We start from the raw sequence: 19,516 nt of genomic DNA, 5'->3' as shown, positions 1-19,516 counted from the left end.
GGGGGGGGGGGGGGGGGGCGTGTAACAATCGCCGGTGGAAACAATTCGTTTGTTATTCGCGGCGTGAGGGGAATTACGCGGACGATTGTATGATATGATGAGCTATCAATCCGCGGGATAAGCGCTCGTTCGGTCGGCGTTACTTCACGTTAGACGGCGTTATTTATACGCCACCGTCTCGTCGCTGATCAATAAGATCACAGAGTATTTCAGATCGCACGAAAATAACGTCCCTATAAGCGGGAATCACGCGAGCTCCGAGTTATATCGCGAAGATACCCGCGTCTCCGCGGTCATTTAACGTTACTACCACTTTCCTCCTCCCCCCCCCCTTTTTCCTCCGAGGCGTGTTTTTCGTGCTTCACGAAGATAACCACTTTCGGAACCACGATGCCGTATTTACTTGCACGTACGTCATGGTCCAGAAGAAACAAGTCGGGAAACATCGGGGAAATTGACTCGAGCGGTCGCGTTCTTGACGGTGCGCCGTTGTAGGGGTTCTTAAAGGTCACGAAGAATCGAGAGAACACGGTCTGCTGGAGTTTTCTATTACTTTCCAATTTTCTAATACAAGATTCTCCTGCCGCCGGAGGAGGAGATCGTGCAAAAATTCTCACCGATACATTGATGTGTACAAGCACGAATGCACACATGCATACACATACACACATACGCACACACACTGAAAGAAAAATGCTACAGCTCAAGTAATATTTACTTGATCCAAGTAAAATGGTTACTGCAATACTCCTTGGCAAATATTTACTACAAGTGGAAATGTAATTGACTGTATGCAATATAATATTTCCTTCGTACAAATAGACATTGTGTGTGTTGAATAATTGTGTTATTAAATAATATTATTTGTGTTATTAAATTCGTAATATTGAGAATATCAAGATTTATCTCTGGAAAAGATTTGCCAGATAGAAAAATTGAAGTTTAAGATTAGCGTGATATTTTTAATTTCTATCTTGAATGTCTCCTAAATTAGAAATAAGATTTTAATGAAAAACTGCTGCGATACTAAAGATTATAACGTGCAAACGTTATACACAAATTTCGGGATGCACATATTTAAACATTTATGTACCTCTTTTTATTATCTGTGCATTTCTATAAGATCAACCGATGCATAAATATAATATTATTAAGAGAGATGAAAAATAATATCTTCGTATTTGTAATATCGTGTATATATGTTTACCTCAATTTCAAATCGTTTCAAATTAATATTTATTATTTAGGTAAAATAAGACGAAATGAATGTGTAGGAACGTAATTTTGCTTGGTAAATATTAAATTTATGAGTGGCCCCCTTGATGCGCCACTGAAAATACGGTACTAACTGGGCGATACGTTCTTAAGACATTACTGCGTTCAAGGAAGTATTTACCGCAAGCTGTTACGTAAAATATATTTAAAAATTGACAAAAATATCATTTGATTTAAGAAGTTGAAAAACAGGTAATTACATGGACTCGATTCTAGCAGATTTTTTTCCGGTGCACGAGTCGCGCGCGAACGCTGCAAAGAGAGAGAGATCTCGCGTTGGATCTCGTCTGATGAACGATGTACCACGTCCGAGGGAACCGGAATCGATCGTGGATGCGCTCTCTGCTGCGTCTTTATTTCGACGGACAGGTCCCAAAAGGTAGCCGGCTGACTCACTCGATCTTCGCGTTCCACACCAAATTTCTGTCGATCGTCAACGATATCTTTGCGCCGGGGCGACCTCGATGTCGATGCATCGTTCTTCGCGTCGCATATTCCTGCGAGATCGTTCCCTCGTCGCGAAGAAACGATCGCGAATTCTTATCTCTCTTTCTCTCGTGCGAAGCACGACGACGCGAAGCGAAGAAGAAAGGCGCGCTCACATTTGTGAGCCAAAGCTCGTTCATCGGCAGAGAGAAATATCGAAACTCCTCTCGCGAGAAGAGCCGGGAAACTTGAAATTTACGTTACGACGTTGGCACGTCCCACCGACGGCTTCGCGTCGGTCGCGAGTCGTCCCTGTTTTCGTGCTTTCGCGCGCGATCGCCGAATACACCTCGCAATTGTGGATTACGGGCCGCAAATCGCATTTCGCCTTACACAACGCGTTCCAACGCTCTGTGACGGCGACGCGCGGCAAATCCACTCGGCACTTCCCTTAACAACGCGACACAAAGAAAGCTCGGTATTCTTGATTCAACAAAAGAAAGCCCTATTTAGTATTCACAAGCGTGTTCGCATTTAGCGGTCTTACGTGGCCGGTGTGCACGAACGAGAACCGTGACTCACTTTCCGGGTTCCTACGTTCCAAATTCATCAGCTTAACTTCACCCCCGCGCGTCTCGGGCGTCTCCCGTACCTGTTTCCGAGTCCTCTCGTCCGCCTCGCGCGATCCACCGATTTGCAGGGGGACGTTCGGTGACCGACGAAGACGGTTCCTGCCGGCGAGATCCAGAAATCCAGAGGGTGAGCGAGGCTGCTTCCGCTCACGGAACTTGGCGCACCGACGAGCGCTGAACGACGCGGGAGTACCAGGGAAGGACTTGGGGCAGACTGGCGTCGTGCCCGGCTCGGCCTGCCCGCTCGCTCCCTCGCGCTCGTTCGGCCGACCGGCTCGCGCGTTTTGTACCTTTTGCCCCCGAGGGGCCCGGTCGGCCCTCGCGACCACACGCGGGTATGCTCGCCGACAAAAGTTCCGAGGCACCTTCTTCTCCACTTCTTCATCTTCGGCTTGCCGTGATGAAGCGCCCTTGTTCGCGCGGGTGTCCGCCTATATCGTCGATACGACACGTCGACGGGACGATGACACGAAATGCGTTAACGGGCCGCGTCCTCCTCGCGGGGGCATTCCGCGGTCGGCGCGCTCGACGGCGAGGTGTCGGTTTACCGACGGGTTACGACGAGCGCGCTGGAACTTCGGCTTCCCGAGTCTCGCGAGAAATCGTGTCGAGCTTGCCCGTTTCGACCGATGCTAGATTGCATTTTTTGCCTTTGAGAGTGAAACAAGCGTGCAACTTAGCGTTGAAGGAAAAAAGGAACGAGGCTTCACGCAGAAAAAAAATTGCTAGAACGAAGTAAACGTAATCGCTTGTTTTTCAGCTTCTCACATCGAGTTATATTTTTTATCGATTTCAGCATATTTTCATAGCTCATAATAAGTACCTACTTAAACGCAGTGATACCTTAATCTGTAAGTGTAAAATAGTTCTAAATTGAAGAAAGTATTTACTACAATTATATTCCTACTTCTAGTAAATATTTGCTAAGTAGTAGTCACCGCTTTACTCGGATCAAAGTAAATATTACTTGGACAGTAGCACTTTTTTTCAGTGCAGCACTATTTCAGCTGCGACAAAGGAACGGGCGCTATTTTTGGGCGCCACGATGAGGACGATAAGCGAAGTGGCGGAGGGTAGTGCTTAAGAACCGAGGCGCGAATTAATTTCGACGACACCTCCGGCCTAAGCCGGTAGTAAAAATTGGATATCAAGGAGAGCCGAGGTCTTAAGGCGCGGTGACTCATTTCCACGTAGGGTTTGACGCCACTCTCTCTCATGTCTCGACGTCCCCGTACTTGGGGAAACTCCGAGCGACCACATCGGAACCACCTAGTTGTGTCACGACGGAGTGTCGTTGTGGGGAAACTCGAAGACGAATTTACAAGGCCGAGTACCGTCACGCGCAAACGGCGACGTCGTTGTTGTGCACGCAGCTTAAAGCCTGTCTGCAGTTCCTTGGCACGGTGCCCTTGCTGACCGGTGCTGACCGTATGCAGGATCGACCCTGGACCCCGCGTCTCTCAGTCCCGCTCCCCTTCCCTCTCTCTCTCCATCTCTCTTTCCACCGCCCTCACTCCCGCCTTCATCCTGCTCCTGCCGCTCTCGCCCCCCGCGTCGCTGGCCATTGTACGTAATGGCGCCAGGACGACGACACTCGAGTCGTTACTTTCTTGCCCCCTCGCGCTCGAGATAAGGCCGCGTTAAGAGAGCGAGGCGGGTCCGTTCGAATTCTCGCACGAAAAACGTTCCATTCGACCTGACTCGACCGCAACGACGACGACGACGATTACCGGCGGGAGAGTCGGTGAAATCGTACATGAAGAATGCCGTCTAACAGGATTGTTTGTAGCGCAAACTTGTAAACTCCGCTCGAGCCGCGCTTAGAATTTTACGGCCGACGCGTTCGTTGCATACCGAAGGAAGGAACGGTTGAAAAGTCAAAGGTGGTCGCGCGCGCGAAGCCTAATAGCACAGCTCTATTATTGGATTCACCGGCTATTTCGATAGGATCGCGCGATCAAACCGATGGAGTCGGCGATCGGTCGCTCGACTGCCGCGTCCCTCGACTTTCGCTCGTTTCTCCAGTTGCATTTAGCACTTATTTATCCTACAATCGTGACCCACTCTATCTAATGGCGTAATAATGACGACGATCTATTTCGCGAACGCGTTGACACGATTTTATCGGCGTACACACGTGAGAGGCGCTCAGCTATCCGTCGAAATCGTTCCTCGCTTTGAGAGAGAGAGAACGTCGGACGGGAGGCGGGACGTGTTTCACGTTTATTGCGTGCGATACACGTCACTGGTGCAAACGTTATCAATCCCGTATACATAGAATCGCAATATGAATCGTGTGTGAGTGAGTGATGTGCGGAGGTGTTGTGGAGTCTTTCTCTCTCTCTCTCTCTCTCTCTCTTTTCTCACGGAGTGGCATTTGAATTAATTGAGCTAATGGAATTTACATGCTACGGTGATGATGCAAGCCCCGTCAATAATACAGACAGCGTGTTTGCGTGACAGGAGGACAAGGAGACAGTTAGACAAAGCAGCGAAACGACGGGACGGCGATCGTGCAAGCTTCGCGCGGAAAGAATTCCCCGCTCGATCGGATTCGATAACGGCGCGTCGATTCGGCGTTACCGCGAGTGTCGGAGTTGCGTTCTCGGCTTTTCCCTCGAGTCACAACGATCTCCATTCCAGTCCCGATGCGAAAAAGAAACTCGAGAAGCGCACACGGGCGCTAGTAATTCGCCTTATCGGTCGGTCGCGAAACAGCGAGGAACGTTCGCGAGATCAAACAGCCGTCGAATGTGCATCATCAACGACGACGACGTAGCTGCTTGTTGAAACGACACACATCCTTCGCTCGCGCCTTTGCCCGTAAATTCGCCCGTTCGCGATGAACGATCACCGCTACGTGGTTAATTCTCGCGCGCGCGCGCGCGCGACGGTTGCACGATCGATGTGACGCGCGAATTTTCTCACTTCATCCATCATGCTCCGCCATGCCAATCGAATCGACGGGTGCTCTTTCGCGCGCGACGTTAAGGCGACCCGTCGTCGTCGCTCGCTCACCCTTTTATGCAGCAGCTCGTTGCAGTCCCGCGTCCGTTGCTGCTGGCCTTGCCTCGGACCTGTCGTCGCGCCTCCGCCGCGGTCGACTTCCCTGCTGATCGGGCTGATCATTTTTCTCTCGCCTGCAAAGAGAAAGGGTTACGAGTCGTACGTGTGTATAGACGTGTGTGCGATAAGAAAGATCGGTTGAATCAATCGGAAATATGAATGCGTCAAACAGATCGTTTCGGCGGTGTATGAAAGATCCTATCATTTCCATGAACCGGACAGATTCGATTACACGCGTTTAAACATAATCAGACAGGATACCAGCATAGAAAGTCCATTCCGATTTCCTCGAAATTACGGATACTGAGTGGGAAATCTGTGAAGACTCGGATTAGACGTGGAACGTATCGAAAGTGCGACTTTTAAGTGGGATATTAAATTACGATAACCGGAAATTCGATTTAGTTCTACGACACTTGTTCAGGCATGTATCTCAGTCCATGTCGATCCAACCATGCTCTTTTTCCATGTCCATGATCATTAGACATTGAACGTTATTGCTACACACGTGGTAACGAAACTCCGACCGGTATTACATGTTCCGGTTACTCACCGGAATATTTGATTATAATAATTAGAAATTCCGTTTGGTTTCGCAAAAACGTGTCCAACTGTGAACGTGCCTCGTTAATTCAACCTTACGCTTATTTTACCCGTTGCACGTTTCTTGCGCGTCCGCGCACGCGACTGAGAGAGAAAGCCGCGCGGGAGGAAACGGGTGTTGAAGAGGAAGTCGCGTATTTCCGTGCGTGTCGTAACGAGCAGAAGGATATACGACTGGAACTATCGGGACCGCTGATACTTCTGAGGATCTTCCCCTCCTCTCCCCTTCTGTCTCTTTCCCGTTCTGTATTCCGTCAGACTTTGCGAACTCAAGCGGACACCGGCGAGATGGGAATACCGCGAAAGAATTGAAACAACCAGCCGGCAGGTCGACTTTCTCCTTAATCACGTTAACGACGGTCGTTTATATTTGCGCTTCGACTCGCCGGAATATTCGTAGACGCTTACTCTCGTTACAATGTTGTTGCATTTGTTGCACGAGGTGCTGCCGCTCTTCGGGGCCGCCGATTCTCCGAGAAGTCCGCAGATTTTCCCGGGGAAAGTTTAACGGGAGCGTTGACATTCTCATTTTTCAATTTCACGTTAAGTCCTTCGGTAATTAAATCGCCGGATTTAACGCTTGCTAAAACGTTTACTTTGCCTTTCCCGTCGCTTGAAAAGGTCCAAAACGAACCTGCGGGTTTCGAAACAGTTAGCACTTTTATTCACGAACAGCGGTGTCCGGGACCCGGCGCTGCGCGAGATATTCAGACGCCAGCAAAAATGTTCCGCAGCTGCGACCGTTAGACGCATCGTAAAACGGAGAGGCACGGACTTCCGTCTAACGCGGAAAATTGCGCGGGCTATTGTACCCATACGGGATAGAATCGGATTGCGGGGAATACGAGGAAAATTTCTTGGTGGACCGTAGCATTTAAGCTGCCGGCGATTTTTCTCCATTCTTTCGGGAGACAGTATTTGCCGAGAGCTATCCTCCACATCTGTGCGCCCGAGATAAAGTCACTATATATTCTTACAATTTTCCCGCCACCCGTGTCGTATCTTACGGTGTAAAAAAGGAAGAAGCAAAAACAGAGCGAGATTCGAAAATCGCATCGCTCGGGGAGAGGGTGAAGAAAAAGAGGGAGGAATTACTTTGACTTTTTACTCGGCGGAGAAAAAAAAGAAAGGTAATACTCGTCTTTTCTGTATATTATCCAACGTCGGCATTCAGCTCATTTCTCCGGCCAAATGTCTGTCGTCGCAGACTCGTCGTGTTTTTTCAAGGGAGAGAGAGAGAGGGGGGAAAACTCGAGGAAAATGAAAGAGAGATTCGAAAATAAAAAAAAAATAAAAGAAAGAAAGAGGAGAATTATTTCGCGATCGTGACTTTTCTTTTTCCCATCGAACCACTGCACAACGCTCGCTACGTAATGACATCCCGCACAGCTCGGCTGTACGTTCCCCGAAGCTGATCTTCCTAAGGCCTGATATCGATTACGTATGTGTGTGTGTGTGTGTATGTGTATGTGCCTTCGCGGAGTTAGGCGGGGCACCTGCGAGTGCACATGGGATTTCCATTATTCCACGTCGTGCATTAGACGGGTGGCGCACACACACACACACACACACACACACACACATATATGTACACGCACGCACACATGTTCGGCGGAACGCCGCATGAATCCTCGGATAATTAAGCCGGGCTCGTGGCTCGCTGAAATTCTCGACCTAAATTTATGTCCTTTTCACGGCGGTTCGGCAATCTCGCGATTCCCAGGTAGATGTTAAATCGCCGCTTAATCTCGCGGATATTAATCGCTCGTCCGTCACCGCCCAAGCCGGGCACTGTTCATCACTCTTAAGTTCGCGCGAACCGAATGTCCCGGACGAGCCAACGGAGCCGGGTCAACTTTGGATATTAAAAGCGCGCTCCTCGTCCTGCTCGGCTAAAGATAAGTAAATTTGTCTTTACGTATTCAGCTCCGCCTCGGCCTTCTTCCCAATACATAAAAGATGAGGAGAAAAAATCAAAATAATCACACACGATGAGATAGGAAGGTCCGTGGAAACAGTCGATTGATGGCGCAGTTGGGAAAGCCATTAAGAAAATGTCACGGTCGATGACGAATTTCACAAGCATTGATGATATAGAAACAATTCTAAAAATACCATGACAAATACCGACACGATTGTGCTATTCTTTTTGTATTTTTTGTACATATAAATCTTATATAAATATAAATATGAGTGCGATAAATGTATGTGAGTTATTGTATTCTATCATATATCTAACAGAAAATCTAACCAAGATTCGTGAAAGAATTTTTTTCTGCGAATTTCTAGTATCTGCTTAGATATCTGAATTTAATTGAAACTGTATAAAAATGTTCTTTGTTCTTTGAAAATTTTCTGATTGGAGCATTGACGCATTCGAGATGTGTAAGCTACAGGATTTCTGTATTAGATGAATATTTACAGGTAAATATTACGCTGTCGATCTTGAAATTTGTCTTATTCATTTCCGTCGCATATTGAATAATGCTCCAATTTATCTTCACCGTGTAAAAGCGTTTATAATTCTGTGCAATCAATACGACGTAAACATTGCGGATAAAAGTCAGTATTTTGCCGGCAAAGTATCCAAATATGGCATCCCCTTTAATCTGCATACGTAGAGTGACGATTTGGAAAACAAGCGCGAGCGTTCTTGCGCGCGCGCTTTCGACCCTCATCGACATTAATTAAGCGCTCGCTGTGCGTTTTACATTGAACGAGGAGAGGAAAGTCGGTGCTCGTTCGGAAACGCTGTTTTAATGACGTCCGGGCAGGATCGTAGTTCCTTCCTCGCAAACGCTCAACTCACCCCGTCGCGAAAGTGATCCTAACTTGTATTACGGTCGACAATATATTAATTGCGCCTTAACTAACTCCGCTCCGCGGCAAAACTTGAAGCTCTTTCATAAAGCCGGATTCCCCGCCGGGAAAGTCGCCGCGGGCGATTAATCGCTCCTCTCTCGGCGGCCGCTCTTTTTCCATCTCCCGAGATCTCGCTCGAAATCGCGGAAGTATCGAACGGAGCGGCGGCTAATCACGGGCACAAAAATACGCGAGTTCGATCGACGCGAGGTGTTCGGGGGAAGGAGGAACCACTTACTTGGACTGTGCACGCGTATCTCGCTGTCGCTGGGACTGGAAACACGATGGTCATTTAACGAGGCGACCCGCAAGTGTCCGACTGGGCTGATCAATCGCTGAGAATGACCGACCGGCGATGCTAACTTCAGGTCTTTGATTTCGTTGCCGGTAACCCTGAAATTAGACGAGAGCAGGTCAGTCGGACTGATTCGTGGAAGGCGTCACCGATCGTTCACCACGCCTGAAATCACGTCGTAAAAACGTCCCGGGTCCTTAGGGAGGAGAAAAATGTGGGAACTCGATCTCTCGTTTAAGTGGACCGAAGAATCGAGTTCCTTTCCCGAATAGTTCATGGGAAAACACGACGATACAGCAACACTCCGGGCATAACGATTTCCAGATTACGTTTCTCCCTTTCTCACCCTCCCTCTAATGGAGGTTCGGAGACGAGATTTTCCCAAGCGGCGCCACTACTAATTTAACGTTGTCTCCAAGCGCGTTGAGTGGGTATATCGATAATTCACGGGCATATTTCGCAATGTCTATTTCCGATGCATGGTAACGCGCACGATAAACGCACCGAAAGTCGTTAATGCTGAGCTGATGATAGGAAGAGTCGCTTATAACTACAGTTCCTCAACTGAGAGTCTGGTCGTCTCCGACTTTTTGATAAAAAATGCCGTCTGGCTTGTCGCCAGGATGTCTTTACTCATGAAGAGTGTTTACGACACATTGACTTCAGGCATATTTTTATGTTTATTTAAAATTTAATTACAAGTAAAGTCAATTTATTCAACAATTTTCAGTCCTTCCATTTTCGAACAAATATCAGACCAATCAGTAAGGCTCGTCCAGACTCTCACTTGAGGAACTTTATGCCTAGCAGGCGAGACGCGAGGGCGTGCCCGGGCGACGCGGCAAAAATTCATCCGAAAGACATTAGACGAAGGAAATTAGATTTAGCCGGACGGCGACGGTGGAAATGAGATGTACTGCGAAGGTAAACCGCGCGCGCGCGAAAACGCGGTGGAGTAATTACGTTACCAAGGTGACGCAGTTTAACTCACGTAGCTGGCTAATAATAGAGCCCGAGCGAACTTGAGAACGGCTCTCACGTCGATTATGACATCGTCCTTCGCACGCGCCCGGAGTGTTCGGTCTAATTAGTGCAATTGCGATACTACGTAATCCCGGTACATTTTCGCCGCAACCCCTGTCGAGGGCGCGCTGAGAAATTTGACCGGCGACGCGTTCTTATTATTTGCGCGAGCGAGACAACGCGGCTGGTAATTAAGCAGCGTGACGACCGAACGAATGGGTGGAACTCGACGCGAACGTTAACGAGTTGCTCGCGGACTAAACATGGCGATATATGATCGCGCCACGTTGCGGGAACATTCTCTTATGGCCTTCTATGGCGATTAACTAGACGTCGCGACATCCTTGCTCCGTTCCGTTTCGCCGAACGCGTCGGCCGGGTGATTTTCGTCATCATTTCGCCGTATAAGAAAAACCCGGACAATATTTGGAAAATTGTGTCCGATGTAAATCGAATGCTTGATGCGTGGATAAGTTTAAGCCCGTATCTGCAATGGATGGTGGTAAGCCTTTTGCTCCGGGCGATGAAATATAACGTCACTTCTCTGACCAAAAGCGTTTCCCGCGCTGGCAAAAGTTGCGATTACATCTTAAAACTTAGGAGTCGCGACATCTGATAGCTCTGGGAATACTTTTTGCTAGAAATTGCGTTACGTCTTATTGCTTAACTCGAAAAGCTCAAGGCTTTTCCACCTTGTGCTCACACCTATTGTAGATTCTTTCGCTACAAGCCGGACGCGGAGCTATACTACTGAGCACACAACACTTTGCCACTGAACGCGCGTAATGAATGGATAATAACAGTGCGCTCGACATCTGTTACTTCATACTGTAATTCTTTGTATCTACGTTAGTATTAAATAATAAGGGACACACTGCGGAGCACGTTTGCACAAGAGACAGGTTAACCACGGTGTTCCGTTCGTGTATTTATTGTGAGAGAAACATTGGGAAAAAAATCTAAAATATTCCTGGCAGAACGTACGAATAATTTCCTTTAAGTTTGATTAAAATCAGAAAAATATCGGGCGCAACTAAAAGAGATAAAAGTTGGATTAAACAGAACAGCCGAGTGAATTTTTCAGTGTATCGACATTTTATGTCGGTCCGAATTTTGAAACCGTTTCTTATCCAAAGGAACCTTTTTCTCCGAGTGTAGCGCAATAACGAGGATTAAACCGCATGCGTCGGAGGTATTTCGAGCCTCCACGGAAGGATTATAATCGGTACAGCGTCAGTATATTAACACGGGGGCATTTTCACTCGTCACCGGTGGCGAAATGACTAAAGCGGGGGCGCGCCAGGATTGAACTTGTCGGACGTACGAGTTCGCTAATAAGTTTCCCTATTACGCGACGGGCGGTTTAATTACAATGCGCGCCGAGGCACCGACCGCGAGCGTTGTGCAAACAGCAGCCAACGCGGTGGATCGTCGTCTACTTACACGCCGGGCACTCCTCTGCCGATGTCGCCGTTGCTGGCGGCCCTAAGCATCTGCGAGGTGGCGGGCTCGTCCTCCAGCTGTCTCATAGATTGGTGCTGCGGAGTCGAGTGATGGAGCGGAAGCGGTTGCTGCCGATGGCCGGCGGTGCTGCTTCTCGGTAACGGAAGAGTAGACACCACCGTCGGCGGTTGAGTCAGCGTTCTTTGAGGCAGATGAGACGTGCTGACGGCCCTCGGCGGAAGCGGGTCCCTTCCTATCACGGAGCCCGAGCCGGACGCTGCAAGGGAATTAACAGGATCCTCGCTTAATAAACGAAAAAGAACGAGAACGCGCGTGTAATCGTAGAATTGATCTCGGCTCGCGCGATATATAAGACGGCGGTCTTCCGTGGGTACGTGGATGGAAATGAAACGACCGTATCGCTTGACCGGATTCGCTTCCAGATTCGGAGAGGATTGCCGGTGGCGATTCAATGGTATCCTGGTAGAAATTCAACCTCGCGGGTGTCGAAGTAGTAAATTTGTATCTAACGTCGTTACCGGCCAGTAATGCACTCGGATGGAGAATTATAGGTGGTTTCGGCGTGAAAAATATTTTACAGTAGCAACACGCGTGTAAGGTTGACGACGAAACTAATTGTAATTCTTTATCAGCGTAAGGAACTGCTAACGAGTTGGGAATTTTAATCTAACCCGTATTAGCTAGCTTACTAGCTTTTGACTCAGGCCGACCGGATACATTTCTATTCGGTTGGCAATACTTCATATCGCCGTATTTCGCCGTTTTGAAAATGCCACGACGGGAACGTTTAAAGTTCACGTGGACGAGGACGTTAAATTCTTCTCCTGGTAGTCACGAACGCAGCCGTGAGCGCGCGCGGAATAAAGAAGAACGACGTGCTTCGCCGAGTATCCTCTACTTGACTCTGCGCTTCGGAGTTGACAAATACGCCGATGTGTTACCGAGGGCGGTTTTGTTTTTGGAAAATCAGTAACTTCGAGGCAAATTCGGCTTCCCGTTCATTTCACACACACACACGCGCCCGCGATTTCTATTCACAATTATGCCTGTATTGTGTATACTTCACACGACTTACACCATTACTACACACTAATTATATTCTCAAGGATATCAGAATTTCACGCGAGATGTACGCTAATTGGACCTCGTGTGTACATACGGTGAGATCATACGGGGGTTCTCGGGTCGCGCGGTGGGATCGGCGCGATGGAAAATGCGCTCGCCGCCGCGCTCGAACGAGAACGATAATGACAGAAATATGTGGGAAACCTGGAATGTGTGTGTGTGTGTGTGTGTGTGTGGATATCGGATCCGGGCAGAAATCCTTCGTAGATCGTTCGTACGTTCATTCGTGCGGCGAGGAACAACGAGAGCCAGTCAGTTAGGAGCTAATGACGCGTACGCGTTCGTTAAGATTTTACGATCGACGATCTCAGCGTGAATCGAATGCGCTGAATGCGCGCCGCGAGGGAACACGCGGTTTCCGCCGAACTGGCAACCGCATCGAAAGTCATCGGTTCCGAATATATTGTCCCACACAGTTGTTTCCCTCCTGCGATGCTTATTTCATATTTTTAACGCCACAAAAATTAATTACAATCGACGGTTTAGAGCCAGGATACGATTTTTCTGTTAACCAGTATTATTTTCTCTCACGATCGTGAACATTCTTGCGACGCTCGGGGCTCGGAGGTATACTCGCCGAATACGCGCGAGACGGCCACCGAAATCATATTCCGCGGTGTAAATGCGGAACTTCTCGAGGTAGGGTAGCGAAACTTCGACAAGCGAATCTCACGGGCCGTTCGTTGATGCAAAACGAGTCGCAGCCGGATGCCACTGCGGACATGGGAATGACGCGGGATGACAGGCGCGCGCATACAGAGAGAGAGAGAGAGAGGAGAACGAGGGATAGAACGGAAACGTGCGGATCCCCCGGGTTGGGAGCGGCGGCAGACCGCGTTTGAGAACAGATCGAGGAGACGGACACGGCACATAAGAAAGGATAATTTATCGCGCGCAATTAACTCCACTTCCGAAACCGGGCCAGCGGTTACGCAAGACCCGGGATCGCGTACGTGGACCGCGAATCGATCACTCTCTCGTCGCCATCTCGCCCGCTTTCCTTTTCCTCTTCCTTCGCGCAGTTCGCGCAGTCAACCATGGGAGGAAGTAACGAAGCGGGAAGTCGATCGACTGCCACTCGCTCACTGAGAGGAATTATAGTCGCTTTCAGTCTCACTTATATCATTTTTATGCTTTCAATCGGAAAAAAATTCCCAGTAACAATACGCGGATAAGATTATCAGTGACACTTACTAGGAAAATAGTTCTCCCGACTATAACTCGTTCATTACGATTACGATCGCAAATATCACATATTTTTCTCTGCGAGAGCGTGTAGAAATGAGCAGAATTAAAGGCACCGAATTCATTTACGCATATCCGATGATACATCGAGAACGCGCCGGCGGGAATCACGCGGACTCGTCGGGGAACGACGGAACGCGTCGCGAGGAACGAATCGGCTCATCACCGTGGGGTGGTTACTCGCCGAATCGCCGGAATATCTCGCCCCGGCGATTTGCGCGACGATCGTTCACGCTTAAACAGACGTTTCACGCTCAAAGTGAGGCCGGGAATGCAAACGACTCGCGAACGCGGTGGCGCGAATGCGTGCGCGATGCCATATGGGCGCAGCAGGAAACTCCTCTCTCGCACTTTGCGCATAATAGACGGTATTCAATCTGCAGAATGTACGGGCCGATAGCGCGAGGGCGCGCGCTCTCCCGTGCGTGATAAAGACATCATGCGGGCTGAAATTCCATTCTCCCGCCGAGATCGAGCTATGGTGTATATATATATATATCCGCGCGTGAATCGATACAGCCCGAGTTTTCTGCTTATCGGACAAACCCGGTAGATAGATAGAGCGGTAGCAAGGGAAACACGTGGAACTTTAAGAATACGCCTCCGTATCTTACGAGAGCCGTTTCTGTAAAAGGGGGCATTCGTCACGTCGAGGATAGTTTTTCTCTATCTCTCTTTTCCTCTCGGCCGCGGCTGGAAAATTATTATTTACGACGCGAACGGCTGTCGGCCTGTCCCCGTCTGAAACCTGTCGGTGCAATCGGGAAATTCATGAGCGATAAAGGTAAAAAAGAGCTGAGGTTTATTATGCGTCGAATGCCGTCGTCGAGACGCGATAACTTGGCGCGCTAACGAGAATAACTTCGCGCGACTCCGAGTGATAGAAAGTAACGGTGTCAACTGTGAATAGCCGAATATCTGGTTACTTATTCTTGTTATGATTTCTTGTTACTTGTTCTTCACGAGTCATTCTGCGCATAAAAGTACTACTGAGATAAGGTGGAAAGTGTTTGATAAATGGCGAAATGTTTCGTTATTGTCTCAGGATACGTCGAAATCAAATGCACTGAGAAATTGTAGTTATTTTCGGCTTCAGCTATGCCCTCTTTTGGTTTTAACCGCAAAAATAGCAGTAGCAATATGCTTGTAAGGTTATTATTACTGACACTATACTGACTAAAAACGAAAAGGATCGCATTAAAACAGAAATGTACGGTTATAATTTATAATTTATACGTTTTTATTCCAAATGTAAGAGAGTATTTGACAGAGTACCAGAATTATGCAGTATTTTTCTTTTTCACTGAAGAAACCTACTGGTTTTAAATTTCGATTTTTCGTCTGGCAAATATTTTCTGAAAATAAATTCCGATATTCTGAATATTATGAATTCAATACTTGAAGGAGACATCATATTATATCACATTCAATCGTATCTCTACTTCTGATAAATAACTGCCAAGTATCAGAGTTAACCATTTTGCTTGGATCAGATAAATATTGCTTTCACGGTGGAACTTTTTTTCTTCCAGTGTAGAAATGTTTAAGTTATATTGGCAGCACTAATAGAAAGTATCTCGGAAGTTGTCCGTGAAAATAATGAGCGGTGCTCGACCGACGTTTCGACCGACCGCTTTCCTACGATATTTCCGTTTCGATATCGCCGACGTTCCCTTTTCCACAACAGACGTGCACCACCGCCGCCGTCGCTTTGTCGGATCGGTGATTATTCATCTCGCGCCGACATTCATCGGCTCATCCTACTTCGCAGTTCGCGTACGTAAAACTATATGTGAACAACTGTATATCTCGGCTTCTGCGCGGCGAGATTTCTACGGCCGACGCGAATGCGTAGCTCCAAGGGACGGACGTACTTCCGGGGTGCAGCCTCCACCGTGCACGGGCATTTTTTCTGCTTCGCGAGTCGGAAATCAGGATCCGTGAAGTTTCCGCGACGTTCCGCGTGACGCGGAAAAAAGAAAAGAGGAGGAAAAGGGGAAGCACGGCACGGGTATAAAAAACACACCGAGAATCGCCCGAGCTCGGACGTTTTCTGACGCTGGCGACTATTGTACTGACCGTGGACACAATCGACGGCGTGACCGCGCGGATGCGGACCGACGGAATGCGTGACGACGCATCCGGGATGCCGGCGATTTGCGCGAATTTCGTCGTCGGGCTGCGCGACTCGCGCGAGCGGGATGACTCGGCGACGTTTCGTATCGATAAGCGTGTCGCGCGCGTTCAAATCGGGATCGACTTCTTTCCGAAGCGAAGATTTCTCCTCGCGTCTCTCCGTCGCGAAATCGTAATCGCGTTTCCTGCTTCTCGACCTTCGGCACGCTCGGAATGCGGACGGATGACAATCCGGCGTTGTCATCTGGATTCGAGCGGATCCAGCGAGCGGAAGAATGGCGTCGGCAAAAGAAAAATATCATCTCCGATCAATAAACTCGCGCGGCCGCTGTGAATGGAAGGGAAGAAATCCCATGGAGATGAAATAGCGCGCGACGATATTTCCGTAATGAATATTAATATCCACGATAAGCACACGTTGGATATTACGTATTACCTACTTCGCTTCATATTTTGCATTTTCATTTCCTCCCGACTTCATTGTTAGTATGCCCTCTCTCTCCCTCCTCTCTCTTTCTTCCCGTATATTTGAAATTTTTCTCTCCGCGCCCGATATATATTTTCGTGAAACTCGAAATATGCGTTCTTCCAAAGCAGCCGGTCTTATTCCCGCGCAAAGTTGCGCTGTATTTTTTTTGTTTAATTGTCTCGGAATTTAAAGAATCTTTTCCGATCAACGTCAGCGATAAGAAGGGCGACGCAGGAGAAGCCCAGAGGTTTATAAATTGCGCCTTGACAGGTGACTCTGAGTATCGTGTCTCGGATAACAATTCTATTTACGAAGCTGAAAAATATCCCCGGAAGATCTCTCTCTCTCTCTCTCTCTCTTCTTCGCGTTCGAGCCAGCCCCCCGACAATTTTGCGATAACCTTCATCTCTTCATGCACGACGGCAGTTATTCAATTTCTCCTCTTGGCGGTATAATTGCGCTCACATTGATCCAACGTTAAACACATTCGAAGCGAGTCGGCATTTCGGACTGTGCCGCGCGCGCGAGTTACGACGGCCATCCGGAATTTTAAGTGTGCGTGGGATGTCGGAAATACGTAGATAATCGGGAAACGAGAGAGAAATAATTTAAGAGGCGGCTGCGCGCGATCGATAAACGATATAACACTTGCACAAACGTTTGCACGTTCCGCACGCTCGCGCCGGACCAGGTCGCGAACCCTAGTTAAATACGTTAACGTAATAACTCAAATGCACGCCCACACCGTGTAAGTCGCATCGACCGGACGTTACCTAATTTCGCTCTGTTTTAGAACCGGATCTCGTCTTTACGGCGAGGTTGCAAAATCCGAAACTTGAGCGCGTTTACGCCGGCTTGACCGGCGCGGCAGCGACGTGGTTACTTTGGAGATTCGCGTTACGAATCGGCAAATTGCAACGACAACGCAAATTGCGACCGACAACGCGGAATATCTCCCGGGTTGAGATACAACACGGTTGAAGAAAAAAATTCCAGACACACATCGTTTTGACGTTTGATCGTTCGCGTGCCTGCACGTGCGCGGTAAATATAGGTGTGCCACTTGGCAGCGAGCACAGAAAAGATCAAGGTGCACGAAACGAAAGCCGTTATTCGTGCGTGTGTACGCGTGTTGTGTCCGCGTACGCGCGTATACGTGGTGTCCGCGATTTTTCAGCCGCTCCGGGATACCGAGAATCGGCGACGAATTTTCGATTTCTCCTCACTCAGGGAAATGACTCAGTAATAGCTGCTAAATCTCGTTAGCTAGTTCGAACTTTGTTGTCACCCGTGCTGTCACCCGTACAGAAGTCTTCCCGGATTTTCCCGTATACAGCATAGATTCCGATTAGGATACCCAAAGGTTATTCCAAAAAGTTATCCCACCATGATACCAATTGCGAATTCTATTCTTATCTCAAACACAAGACGAGACCTCTTTTCCGCTCATTGGCTATATGTTGCGGCTTGCTTCGCGTACGACTATCATCGCTAGAATCGAATGGCAATTTTGCCGAATATCAGATTAGGAGGTTAATTAATTGAGATATATTTTTGATATTACTACGCTCAATAACGTGCGCGCAGTATATATGTTGCAAAGTGTAAATACTTAAAATGTTTCATGTAACATTATATAATATCCGCACTTAAGCGTGTTTTTCAAATACGAACACGGAAAAAAATAATTTGCTGGCGCGGGGAATTTTATGCGGTACTAACGATTTGTTATCTATTTCAAAAATATATTTTAGCTGTCACGGTTAGATTTTTAGCTCTTACGGCTACTTTTTCTCTAAGTGTGCTTTCCGTGTGAGCGTCGTGAAAAAGGTATAATAATACGACCAGACTATACGAATCGCGGATACGACGCAGGCAATCCCTGCGGAGCGTCTCGAATCAGCGAAGAGACGTCTAAGCCGAAAATTATGCTTTCACGTTGGGCGAAAGGGGGAAAAGAAGGGTACGGCGGGGTGGATTCTGCGGAATCTACGAGGATGCGGAATGCACGGGGATTAAAGCGGAGGTCATTCACCTCGAACACCCCTAAAAGACGTCAGCAGTTCGGAAAGGGTTTCTATGGGGATTTAATGGCTGGCGTCGCGACGCCGAAAGAGGCGTCGGAGGGTCGGCGAGACGAGGATGAGTGTTGGATCCGGAAGAGCGCGGATATCTTGCTGGATCAAAATTCGGCTTAGAATCGCACCGAGGATTGTGTGTAGATAGAAGGGTCATCTGCTCGTTGAAGTACACGGTTGACGAAGTTCTCGAGCGTTCGCAAACAGAAGGCCGTAATTTGCAACCGGCTGATTAACGTATTTACTATGTCCCAGGTATCTCTCGAGGAACGATCTCTTCTCATTTACGTTGCTCTGCGCGGCAAATAATTCAAATCTACATTTATGTTAGATCAAAATGCACCGAAGGGAAAAACGCTACGTTCAAGTAAATATTTAACTAAGAAGTATTGGAGTAATTATTTTACTCGGATTAAGCAAATATTACTTGAATGTAGTTCACTGAAAGAAAAAAAAGTGCTACACTCAAGTATTTTCAACTACAACTTACAACTATTTTAAATCTCCTTCTAAAATAGCGTTCCTTTCATTTTGACTGCGAGCGGCACCGGGTGAAGTGCAACAATATTGTTACGCCCGTATTGTTTCCACGTCAAGCTGATCGATCTACTGTATCCGTGCTTCAAGAAGATTTGACAGATGAGGAGTTATCTCCTGGCCAACGCCTGTCAATAGTTGAAAACAGAATCGCACACGGGCTAGCGAGCCAAGCAGTGGCGATCGAGCGGAACCTTTGAAAAGTGACTGAGATTGTTTCCTACCGCTATTAATGAAACGTTCTTCAATTTCTCGAAGGAAGTTGTATGGCTCGGAATCA

General features: G+C 48.0%; 1 protein-coding gene across 8 annotated transcripts in view; it reads right to left on the bottom strand.

Moving 5' to 3' along the window:
• The window catches only part of LOC106749041, a 116,270-nt gene that overhangs the window by 16,221 nt on the left and 80,533 nt on the right, over positions 1–19,516 (bottom strand). For all 8 annotated transcript variants that reach the window (XR_001374811.1, XR_001374809.1, XR_001374810.1 and 5 more), the window contains 3 exons: positions 11,626–11,902; positions 9,103–9,257; positions 5,352–5,473 (listed from right to left, as the gene is read on the bottom strand). Coding sequence is in view for 5 of the 8 variants with exons in the window: in XM_014628101.1 (XP_014483587.1) it covers positions 5,352–5,473; positions 9,103–9,257; positions 11,626–11,902 (554 nt within the window). In the remaining 3 variants the exon portion in view is untranslated. The remainder of the gene's footprint in view (positions 1–5,351; positions 5,474–9,102; positions 9,258–11,625; positions 11,903–19,516) is intronic.

Source organism: Dinoponera quadriceps, unplaced genomic scaffold (genome assembly GCF_001313825.1).
Source record: "Dinoponera quadriceps isolate SergipeBrazil2010 unplaced genomic scaffold, ASM131382v1 scaffold37, whole genome shotgun sequence".
NCBI lineage: Eukaryota > Metazoa > Arthropoda > Insecta > Hymenoptera > Formicidae > Dinoponera > Dinoponera quadriceps.
Note: the sequence above shows the minus strand (reverse complement) of the source record. Positions and strands in the feature narration are given on the sequence as shown.